Below are 12,310 nucleotides of genomic sequence, written 5' to 3'. Positions count from 1 at the left end.
CTTCTGAGAAATGGGATGCAAAGAACTTTCAGGAGAGGCACCTGGCTATATTGATTTTGCTAACAAATTTTCTGAAGTACTTGGCTGGTAAGATTTTCTTTCCTTGCTCAATGTTCCAAAACAGTTCTCTGGTTTAATACAGATATTTTGTTTGTGTAGAAAGTGAAGAGGAAGCCTGTTGGCCTGCAGGTGAAGGGAAAGCCCTGATGTGTTTGTGGGAGGAAAGAAAAGTCATCAAGGTAATGCTCCCCTTTCCTCTGCTGGGAAGGAAGGGCTTCTGCTACCCCTGTGCTGAGGAGGAAACTGTAGTTCATGACAAGTTATGCTATGGTCATGTCCTTCTTTTTACATTGAAACTAAACTGCAGCCACAGACATCTTTTCCCTCTCCTTAGACAGCTTTTCTCAGATGTGACTCACTGTTTTCAAGTCAACTTTTAAAGGCCGACTACACTAGGAGGAGCTCTTCCTCCATGCCATCTCTCCCTGTTCAGCTACCTTTTCACTACAGCTCTGAGTTGCTTTTGTATGGGCTGCTTACTCCCTGCCCAGCTTCTTAAATCCTCTGGACTTCTCTGAGCACGTAAGCTCCCTTCAAAGTATGAAAGAAGTGTGAATTCCCTGACCCTTTTTGACACTAAGGTTGTTGGGCATTTTGAGATAGCTTCTTGCTGCTTCTGCTGTTCACTCTTTTGGAAGAGTGGCTGAAGTGTTCTGCAGTTTGCAGCTTCGCTGTGGCATTTGTTTTTCAGAATAGCCAGAAGTCCAGCCATGCAGTTCCCAGTGCTCAATGTCTCAGTTAGATGTCCAAGGTAGTTTGGTCCATTTTTTCTTCAGTGTGGCTATTTTTTAGTACTGTAAGGATTATGCAGATAACTTATATATAGTACTAAGTTCTATACAGATAACCTAGAGGGAGTTGGAAAGCACACCCTGTAGATATTCATGCCAGTCATGTTTGATGACTGCTTCTCCCAGTTACATTCAGAAATTTCCTGTATTGGGAACAGTGTGACCAGCAGGACTAGGGAAATGGTTCTTCTCCAGTATTTGGCATTGCTGAAACCACATCTCGAGAATTGGGTCCAGTTCTGAGCCCCTAAACTCAGGAAGTACGGGAGGGCTTTGTTGCCCAGAGAAGGGCAACAAAGCTGGTGAAGGTTCTTGAGTTCAGTGAGGAGCAGCTGAGGGAGCTGGGGTTGTTTAGTGTGGCAAAAAGGAGGCTGGGGCCTTATCACTCCCCACAACCACCTGAAAAGAGGCTGTAGCCAGGTGGGGTGTGGCCTCTCTCCCAGGTAACCAACAGGATATGAGGACATAGGGGACAGGTTTAGGTTGGATGTTAGGAGGAAACTCCTCACAGGAGTGATTGGGCATTGGAATGGGTTGCCCAGCGAGGTGGTCGAGTCACTGTTCCTGCAGTTGTTAAAGGAAAGAGTGGATGTGGCACTCAGAGCCAGGGTGTGACAAGGAGGTGTTCGGTCACAGGTTGCAACTCCATGACCCCACAGCTCTTTTCCAACCTAACTGATTCTGTAATTCACATTATGGGGCATTTCTCTCACAGCTGGAAGCAGACCAGGTGTCTGTGAGCCCTAAATATGAAGACAAGGACGTCATCTCAATATTCTTTACTAACAACTGACCGCGTGCATGGCACTCTCCATGCTGCAGACTTGCGGGTTTTGCAGACGCTTTTGTGCAGAGATCGGAAGGAATTCCTACGTTGCAGCACAAGAGCGCCGTGCAAGGCTCCCGTCACCGGGGGGCCGCTAGCGTTCACGGGCGGAAGGAACACTGACCGCTCCCCGGGCCCTCAGTCTCCGCACAGGACAGCAGTCTCCGGCCTGAGCGGGCGCACACGGACACTGCCCCGGGCAGCGCCGCCGCCATCACAGACGCGCTCTCCCGGGAACTACTGCTCCCGGCGTGCCTCGCGCGCAGCCAATCGCCAGCGCAGGCCCTGCCCGCCGGGCCCGTCCCCTGGCGCCCGCCGCGGGGAGCCTTTGAAAAGTTGCCGGGAGCGCGGTTCCGCTCCCGCGGCGGGGCTGGCCTGGCCTGGCCCGGCCCGGTCCGGCCGAGAGCCCCGGGCTGGGGCGGCTTTGCGGCGGGACACCCCCAGCCGCAGGGTGAGGCTGGTTTGCGGCGGGAGCGGGTTTTGTGGTGCCCGCGGTTTTCGCTGCCGGGGGCCAAGGGGGCCAGGCTGGGTCTCCGGCTGCAGGCGCATCCACGTATCCCAGGCTGATGCGGCGGAGGGAGCCTGGAACTTTGCGCTTCCTTCCTGTTTTAGGAGAATTTTGTAGGTGGGGCAATAAAGTTTCCACCTTGTAAAGATGTGGAGGCCTGTGCACCTGCAAACTTGTAACAGTTTTGTGTTATGGCAAACATTTGCGATATTTGCGCTTACTACGTTATAAAAACCTTTGTTTTGCCCTTATGAGTTAATACTAGGAATGTTGCCTAAATAATACGTGTGAAACAGCTTCATGGTCAATCATACGTATGTGTGTATTGTGCTTTGGATTGTACTGGGCTGGACAGCATTTTGTGCAGTAGAATTCCATGTCAATGGGTCACCAAAACGTAGTGTTGTATTCCAGCAGTGTATATTCTAGGGTTGAATGCTTACTGAGATTGCTCTACAATTAATATTCAGACATCCAAAGATAATTATTTCTTGCCAGTGCAGTATAGGAGAAGGAGTTCTTGTTCAGCTCATGACCATGTAATTTCTAGCTTTCTTATGTCCCAGCAACATCTGTCCTACAGACATTGCTGTTCTTACTGGTATGTTCTCATACACAGTCAAATATGAGATGTAATTTAACAAAATTGTATTCAGACTGGTAGTATAATTTGATGTGACACAGACTTATATGGGAAATCTATATCACATTACATCATGTGTTCTTTAGCAGGGAGTTAGTGGAATTGTCCACACAGTCATATTCAAATCATCTTTCAAACGTTTTTTGGTCTGCCCTGTAGATTGGGAAGCATGGCTGCTAAGAAGCTAAGAAGAGCACAGTTGTCTCAGGAAATGTGTGAAAGGCTGAGCCGCTATCAGATCACCACCTGTCAGGTGAAAGAGTTATTTTGTTTGTGGGTGGGTGGGTTTTTTGTGGATTGGTGGTGGTTTTGGGTGTGGGTTTGTTTTTTTGTAGGTTGGAGGTTTTTTCCTTTTTCTTCTTTTTTTTTTTTTTTTTTTTTTGTGTGTGTGACTGTGTTGTTTTAATGCATGTTGCATTCACTTTTTGGGAGTTTAATTAAACTGGGAGCTTTACTTTTTACAAAGTAGGGAGCATTTTAGACTCAATCTGGCCTGCTGCCTTGTAAAAATAGAGCTTTAAAATCATGGATGCCTAACTAAAATATTTAAACTTTTATGTATTTACTGTCCCTGTGGAGGTAGGGAAGTCACTGAAGCAGCTCTGAGGAGAAGTCCCTGGGGGTGCTGGTGGACAACAAACTGTCTCTGAGCCAGCAGTGTGTCCTGGTGGCCACGAAGGCCAGTGGGATCCTGGGGTGCATTAGGAAGAGCATGGCCAGCAGGTCAAGGGAGGTGATCCTGCCCCTCTGCTCAGCCCTGGTGAAGCCGCTTCTGGAGTGCTGTGTCCAGTTCTGGGCTCCTCAGGACAAGAGAGACATGGAGCTCCTGGAGCTGGTCCTGCAAAGGGCTTTGAGGATGAAGAGAGGGTTGAAACATCTCTTCTACAAGGAAAGGCTGAGGGAGCTGGGCCTGTTCAGCCTCCAGGAGAGATGACTGAGAGAGAACCTCAGCAATGCGTAAAAGTATCTGAAGGGAGATTTGCTAAACCTGTGGAATATGTACTGATTTTGGACAGATTGCATCAGTTTAGTCCCCAGCCTGGATTTCTAGGTTGAGCTCTCTGAATTGCTCTGTACTCTTTCAGGACTTCTTATGTCTTTCCCTCTTGGAGCTCATGAAAATGACAGGACAGAGCTACTATGAGGTGCAGAAGCTTCTTTGTAAAGTCAGCCGAGCCTGTGCTCCCAAGATGCAGACAGTAAGTGTGCTTGTGTTGATACTGCTTTGGATACAATATCTGGTAAAAAGCTAAACATTGTCGCTCATCTTTTTAGCTGAGAGGCTTGTCTCAGTTTTACTGCACAATGACATAATGTTTTCATTTTTAAATGTAGGTCTTTGATGCACTTTAGGTTGATACAGTTACATTTATTAGGTTTTATAGCCCCATGAGATTGTTCAGGCTTGCAGCAGCAGTTCTGAGTGCAGTAGGGAAATAAGTCATGCTCTCTGCCAATCCAGCATGTAAAAATTGCTTATAGCATGTATCCTGCAGCTAAGAAAATATTTTACTTTTTATTACTGCAAGCAAATAATAAAAAGTTTGGTATAAATTTGGTTTAGATATAAAAGTGGTGCCAAGAATTGAAGGGATCCTGAAAATAATTTCTGAAGGACTTTTTCCACCCGTGTAAATGAGTTGTGGTGTGCCTAAGGCTGCAGGAGCCTAACTGGGGAGGGTACAAGAAGGAAATATGTTGGCTGCAATGCAGTGGCATTTTCTTTTTTGAATTAATATGAAAAGATGTCTTTTAGAACAGAGAGGATACAGACATTTCTGACCTCAGTCAATGCAGACTCTTTTTTATTCCTTACAAAAGTAATCCATATCCAAATGTGTAATTGGCATAGTAATTATAGGAATAATTCTGTGAGACTCTAAATTCACTATTATGCTGCAATAAAATTATTAATAGAAGAATTAGTATGACTCTTACTGCATGTATTTGAAGCTAGCAAATTGGAAATGAACATTGATCAGGGAATTTTATAGGTTGAAAACAAACCTTATTGAATAGGAGGAGAGACAACTTCTGTCACATCATGATTAAGGGCTTATTATTTAGTATTGTGGTAAGGGAGAGGAAAAACACTTAAATTTACTCTGTGAGCTATAAATGGAATATAAATACAAGGAAGGGTGATGAGCTAAGGGCAGACTATAGCTGAATATAATAGTACTTCTCTCATTCGCTCATAACACTCTCAAGTGTAAAGTCATACCAGGTTGTTGAAAGCAAATACAATTTTCCTGTTTCCATTAAAAACAGCATTTTCTGATATGCTTGTTTTCTTTTGCTGTCTTCCCTCCTTTTGTAGGCTTATGAAATGAGACTAAGGAAGTCTGTCAATCCTTCTTCAGCCTTTTTATCCACTACACTTCATAGTTTGGATAGAGTCCTGCATGGTGGAGTGCCTTGTGGATCCCTCACAGAGGTAGCTTGTTTAATATATTTTACTTTAGTTGAGCATTCTGCCTAGAAATCAAAAGTCACCGATAGGTTGGACTGTCTTGTGTCAGGTGCTTCAAATACAAGATATACAAAAAATGTGTGGATGAGAACAGGCCTTGCCAAGTGCTTTTTTTTGTCTTCTGTGGCAAATTGTCACAGTAGAAGAATAAAAATGAGAAGTTAAAAAATCTTAGTATGAAGAAAATACCTTTTTTATGCATCCTGTAATCAAGCTAGATTGATTTTTATTTCTGATAGAAATGACTTACAAAATCTAACAGTGATTTAAAACATACTAGAGTTTAAGCAACACTGAGTTGAAACTAAGCAGTTTCTGCTCTAGGATCTCTTATATAATGAGGGTTTTTAAAGGTTAGTTTGTAAAGATTCTGAGTATTTCTTTTTGTAGACAATGGAATATGCACCATGCATGGAATATGCATGCACCATAAAAATGCTTAAGAATGCTTCCATGAACTTAAGTTGATCTGTCAGAATTAATATTTTCTTCATATCTAGGCCTAGCTATAAGAAATTTAGGTCAGAAGAACTTGTATGCTGCAAGTCTTTAAATTCCGGGAGAAACAACTTGCTGAATTCTGTTTCTTTGAAGAAGAGCTGTTCCTATATAGTAGGAAGTATATGTAGTCACAGTACATGTAATACTGAGATTGTAAATGTGCTGCTATTGAGCATAGTGCCTTCAGCAGGAGATGCGCTTTTGGTTCCTAAAGATATTTCTTTCATCAGCAAATCAGTGGCTGGACTTTGTCTTTTCTTCTGGATTATGGTTCATGTGGTCAGCTAATGAAATAGCACAGTCCGTGTTTGAAAAGAAATGATGCTTGCTTGCAGCTATGATCTAGCTTCCCAGGAGATCTGAGTGGTCCACTACCCATTCCTCACTGGAGTCAGGGAATGGCTGTTCACGTGCTTACATTGTTTAAACTTCTGAATTGTGCTTTAGTTGAAATGCAGAGCCACTGCTGCAGAGGCAGGAGCAAGAAATAGGATAGAAATGGGTCTTTTCCATGATAGGATTATTTGTATTTGAGCTGGTGACTGGCTTGGGAGTGGTGCCCAAATATTTGGAATATTGAATATGGGTTTTTTTTTTTCTGCTGAAAAGAACAAGTGGATGTGATCCTTTTGGGTCCTGAGAGCCACATGGTTAATTTATGAGGCTGCAGATAACAGTGTCATAAATGTTTGTCTTTGTTCTTTATCCTAAATGGGGCTGTCATTCAGCAATCAGTGCAGTCTGGCTGAGGTGTTCTGGCCTGAAGACCATGGGGAATGGTTCTAGAGCAGTAAGAGAACTCAGGCTTGCTGATTGCCATGTTCTTGGCATTGTTCCAGAGGGAGATCTGGGAAAAGCAGTGGTTAACATGCTGGGAGTTTTAGGGGAGTTTAGCTGACCTTTAAGTTTTATGTTGATTTTGTTTTGTTTTAAATTTAATTTCAAAGTAAGCTCTGCAAGCAGTTGATCTCAAAGTTGGATGCCAAATACAATTTTCCTGAGATGATATAAAATAATGCTCTACAGGAAGTTAATGCAGGTGCTTTATTTTCCAGAGCTATATATTTTGTACACTTCTTAGGCTGGTTAATTGTCACACTACTCAGGTTGAATATTTCTCCTCAGTGTTTTCTTAGAATATTTAGCCTTTAAATATAAGTTAATTGTTGATAAAATGTATTTTTAAAATAGTCATAGTTCCTATGTATCATTGTACTTAAAGTTAGTTAGGGAGGAATGAGTGTATTCAAAGATAGGCCGAACATTTATCTGAATGTAAATGAAAAGCACAGCACTAGGAAATACAATATTGCATTTTTAAGTTTTCTTCTGGAAAAAAGCTCCTGAATGTGATTTTTGTATTCTATGATATTTTGGTTAAAAGTGAAAGGACCTGCCTGGTGTAGTTCTCCACAGTGGGAGATCTCACCAAGGTAGGGAGACATTGACATCTGTACAAGATATGTAGTGGATGAGACCAGAACTGCAGGCCCTTCCACCTGTGCCTTGAGCTTGGTTAGTGACTGATACATAACTATTTAGTCAGAAATAATACAGAGATAACTAGGTAGGAACCAGAAATGTGATGAATAGCTCAAAAGATTAGATGTGTCCAAGAAAAAGATAAAATAGTGTATTGCTTTTTATTTGCCTTCTAGGTACTAAGTGTGGAAAGCAGTTAGGGCACCTATTAAGTGTTTTTCAGGAAATAAAAAGGTAGATAACCATTAAGCATACAGAAACTGATCTTCTTTTCTTTTAAAGCCTGGTTCTAGGGATTTTAAAAAGCTTTTTGCAAGAGTCTTGAGATCTAAAGTAGTTTAAAAGGTTGGCAGCACTGAGTGTTCATCAGGATTGCTAGGTGAAATTTTAGTAGAAAGCTATCAATTTACTGCTGCAGCTGGTTTGATGCTGTGCTTCTGCTGCTTTTATCCTCTACTGCAGCTTGTGAACACTTTCAGGTTTGTTTTTTTATTTTTGGATTTGAGTGATTTTAGGATTCAACAATTTTAATTTGCTTTTTTACAATTCACTGGAGTGTGACTGACAAGTAGATTGTCTTTTGGCATTTTTGAATTAGACAAATATTTTAAGTCTGACAGAAGTTCTCTTCATAAGTATGCTGAATGCAGCATTTACTTCCTGAATGCTAGGGCTAAATAATTGTCTTTCTGTTACTTTACTCAGCAGTGAGGGTGGCTGGAAACTTGGAATTTGAGTACCTGATCAGAGGGATTAAGACTTGTGGTGGTATCTTTTTATGGCCAAATCTCCTTTCTTTTTGAGCGCCAGAGGGATTTGATTTGCTTTACACTGACTCATACCATTTTTTTTTCCAAGCCACTATTAGCTTTTAAATTGGAGACTAAATCATAGCTGAAATTCTGTGGTCAGAGCTTTTGTCCAAGTTTTATGAGGAAGAATTAAAATAGTTCCTTTTCTGAATATTGAAGAGTTTAATCTTCTGGTAGATGAAGAATAAGCTCCTTGTGTTTTCATTCAAACCGTACAGATGTGCCAGAGAAAATAGTATATAATTTATTGAAGAATAATTTATCTCTGCCTAATAAAATTTTTTAAAGAACTGTTTTGGTCTTCGTGTTTCTATCTGGATGATTTTTTTTTTGGAGCAAATTTAGAGTAACATAAACCAAACAAGTTTTTCCAGACATTTAATTTAAATTTATTAGAGGAATTTCAAGTAGGATTCTGTTGTTCTAAACACTTGCTGAGCCAGTGGTAACTACAGTAAAATGTTGTAGTTTTGTAAAATTCTTCTCTGTGGATTATTTAAAAGCCTGTGTTAAGGCCCTTTAAAGGAATGCAGATTAAACATGAAGTATGGTTGTTTTTGGGAATACAAATGCTTTCTTGTTCCATTGGCTTGCTTCCTTGTACTGCAAGGTTCCATTTTCTCGGATATGATGCTCATATCCTCAGATGGTTTTATAGAATCATCACAGTTGTCTAAACATTTTAATTTCACAAACTGGATTGATGCCCTCCCCTCATTCATTTCAAGTCCTCTTTTTAACAAGAAACAACTGGTGAGATTCATCGGCAATCACAGTCTAAGGAATGTGTATTGCCTCTGTACTTTTTATATATGCTTTGGGTTCGCATTAAATTGTGGCAGGTATTGCTGATATGATAGCTTGTAATTTAAGTACACTGGCTGGGGAACAGATAATTGCATAAATTACTGATTCCTGATCTGAAATTCACCAAATGCAGTGTGTGCTTCTAAACAAAAATCATTTAATGCTCCTCTTGCATTGCAGCTTTAAGTAGATTGATTGATATAGCTTGACTTTCAGGCCTTGTTAAAAGACAAAGGTGATTAAAGGGATTTTAACCAACTGTTAACTGTAGCTATTGTGATCCTTCCGTGTTTCCCTGTAAATTTTCTGTGCTTCAAGTCATGCTGCTACTTCTTAAAACAAAACCATAGCAATACTGTAATATCTTCAGGTGAAAGTATTTGTGCTTGAAACCAAACTGTCGTGCATATAGTCTCAAAAATCAGTTTGATTTTGAGTGTCTGTCTATTGTAAAGGTTTTAAATTTAAAAGTAAATGTAAAGTTTTTTAATTTAAAACAATAGCTCTGTGTTTAGGCCTTTGTTCTGGCAGTACTAGGTGTTTTGAAACAGCATGCTTTGTTTTGCAGTTCAGCTTACCTGGAGAGGCTTGCTTTTATACCTTGTATTATTAGTTTGTTGCTACTAGCATAAGAATGAACCCATCACTGTTTTCACTGCCTAGAGTCACTTTATTTTTGCTGGTTTTTGGCCCTCCTAGTATTTATGATTTCATCATCTCCCTTCCCAGAAGCAGTGACAATGTGATATTGTATTCAAAGACCCCCTGTAGTAGTAATGAACTTGCTATTATCTGAACACAGAGCCCAGCATTCAAACACAATCTCTGGAAGATCTGCAGTTGATAAAGAACAGCAGACTGCCATTTCTAGTAGAAAAATACTGCTCTCAGAAACTGGTGATCTCATCAAACAATGTCTTCCTTGGATCCTTTTTCTCTTCGAAATCGTACTGGGGCCTTTTCATACAAGCTGAGCGTGCTCTTTTTGAATGCTGCTTCACCACAGGGGCTTTCAGTGGGCACAGGTGGAAGCTTTGTGGATCTGGTCTGGATCATTGAATGGTGTTGGTGTTGAAATGTGGTAATAGGGAGTTAACATCAATGGAAAAACACACTGCATAGTGCAGAGTGTAGTCTCTGGGGCAGATAAAATCTGTCTTATGTATATATGTGGTTCATATTGAACATTCATTCTTTATAGGGTATAAGCAATTACCCTTGTGATTTCTAGGAGACACCTGGTTTTACCAAGGTAATGATGATTTCTAAGGAGATGTTTATGTCTGTGAGCTCAATAGCTCTGGACTTAGTTTTCAGCTCTAAAAGCCATTGATGACATGTGAATGTCAACTGTGAACCTTTAAATTCTGCTCTGTTTTACAAGGTAGCACAGGGACAGATGGAAGAAAGCTAGGTGTCTCTAGGGAAGATCTTGTGAGGTGAGGGGGAGAGTAGGGGACCTCAAATTTGAAAGGTAAGTATATTCTTCTGTCAAAGAAAGTATAAGCATAATGCTCTGTCTGAAAAGCTTTTTTATTCTTCAGGGGATGAATTTGCCTGCAAGGTACAGATCCAAGAGTAACTGCAAATTGGTCTTTGTGGGCTATGCTCTGTCTTTTCATGGCTGTTGTCTCCTTTGGTAACTGAAAGAGCAGAACTGGGGGAACACTGGCTGATGGGACTTAGATAAAAGTAGAACTATGGTGAAATGAATGTTATGTTGCTAATCTTTTTCCTTCCAGATAACTAGCCCACCAGGTTGTGGCAAAACTCAATTTTGTATCATGTTAAGTGTTCTGGCCACGCTGCCTGTAAGCATGGGAGGACTAGATGGGGCTGTTATATACATTGACACAGAATCTGCATTCAGTGCTGAAAGGTAAGATGCAAAATTCTTAGCAACTTCTTAGCACACCTTGGAGCCTTCAAATATTTTCTGAGCAATAATTGTGCATTTTTAATACTGGTGTTAATTATTAAGCATTCCTCTGGTACATGCAGTTATTCCACAGACAATGAAATTAATTTAATAAAATGGTTTGCTCACCTTCCTAATTTGTATGAGGTTGTAGATTCCAAGTCTGGTATGACAAGGTGGATGGCATGATCTTTAATTTTTAAATGGTCTTATTAGTCCTGTACCTGAAATCTTGCTTTGCAGTTTGGTTTGTGGGGTTAACAGGATGTTAATTAGAGGATGTAAAGGCACAGCACTTTCATTACAAAGGCAGTGGAGGTTTTCCAGTGAACAGTGGGACTGACGTTGCCAGTTTTCCTTCAGATTTCCATCCTATTTCTGTTCAATACCCTCCTGCATTTCTGATTCCCTTCTGCAGTAACCTTGCATCTCCTGTATCCTTAGCAGCTATGCAGTACTGTAATACCTTATTGCTGTAACTTCTCTGGTTCTTCTCATATCTCCTGCTTGGCCCATGCAACCCAAATGGCTTGGCTGTGCACTTGGGTGTGCTCGAGCGCTGAATCGATGGGCTGTGCTGGATTGCTTGAGTTACATGTGTTGGTTGCTGCTCTTCCCATGTTAACTGTCTCATTAACTGTTGAAATTATCCTGCAGTGTTTCACTAAGTGAAGCTCTAGTTTATTAACTACCAGCATTGCTAAACTTTGCGGCTTTGATGTTTTTGAGATTTTAATTCCTTGGTCCCTGTTGTTTGGAATGAGCAAGTTCAAAAGTTATTTAGGGTCTGGGGAAGGACAAGAAGTACAGTAGTCTCATCCTTGTTTGTGTAGAAAAATGGGCAGAAAGAGGTTCAGTGAAATAATTTATATATTTCAGATGATTTAGTAGCTTTAGCCATGGCACAATTCTGCAGTATTAAGGTAAATGTATTTCCATTGATTATTCATTGCAAGTTATTGTGGATGAGAAGGTGGGATTTCAAACCCTGCTTTTTGTCAAGTTAATGTCACAGAAGTTTCAAGGATAGTATATCAAAGAAAAAAAGCTTCAAGCAATGGCTCTGTAAAGTGCTGTGCTTCCTGCTTTCACACCACTAAAGTTTTATTTCATGTCCCTGAAATGTAAATAGTAAAAAAAGGTGGGACCTAAAGAGTGAGTTAAGACTTGCCACTTAGAAATGACTGCTAAAGAAAAGGAAAGCAGGTGCCGATGAAACTGAATCTGCTGAAAATAGGATGTAGAAATGAAACATGGCAAAAATAATATTATTAAGGATGAGAATATTTATGTATTAAATCATATTTAGTATTGCTCAGTTGCAAATGATAAACACAATTTCAGCAGACTGACTATATCTTAAACTTTGTGTGTTGCATCCTTTAAGGAGCTGAACCATCAGGGCCAGGGTGGTGCCTATGCCCTTTTCCCAAGGTGGTTGGGAGCTGGAGCATTTGCCATTTGTGGAGAGACCAAGAACTTGCTCAGT

General features: G+C 40.8%; 1 protein-coding gene across 5 annotated transcripts in view; it reads left to right on the top strand.

The window, feature by feature from the left end:
- The first annotated feature begins 1,982 nt into the window (after positions 1 to 1,982).
- RAD51B (RAD51 paralog B) overlaps positions 1,983 to 12,310 on the top strand; it is a 386,354-nt gene continuing 376,026 nt past the window's right edge. For all 5 annotated transcript variants that reach the window (XM_059849716.1, XM_059849718.1, XM_059849715.1 and 2 more), the window contains exons 1-5: positions 1,983 to 2,128; positions 2,988 to 3,081; positions 3,914 to 4,027; positions 5,149 to 5,265; positions 10,646 to 10,782. In XM_059849716.1, the coding sequence (XP_059705699.1) occupies positions 2,998 to 3,081; positions 3,914 to 4,027; positions 5,149 to 5,265; positions 10,646 to 10,782 (452 nt within the window). In that variant the 5' untranslated portion in view covers positions 1,983 to 2,128; positions 2,988 to 2,997. The remainder of the gene's footprint in view (positions 2,129 to 2,987; positions 3,082 to 3,913; positions 4,028 to 5,148; positions 5,266 to 10,645; positions 10,783 to 12,310) is intronic.

This window comes from Haemorhous mexicanus, chromosome 6 (genome assembly GCF_027477595.1).
Source record: "Haemorhous mexicanus isolate bHaeMex1 chromosome 6, bHaeMex1.pri, whole genome shotgun sequence".
Lineage (NCBI taxonomy): Eukaryota > Metazoa > Chordata > Aves > Passeriformes > Fringillidae > Haemorhous > Haemorhous mexicanus.
The sequence above is the reverse complement of the archived record's forward strand: the minus strand, read 5'-3'. Positions and strand labels throughout refer to the sequence as shown.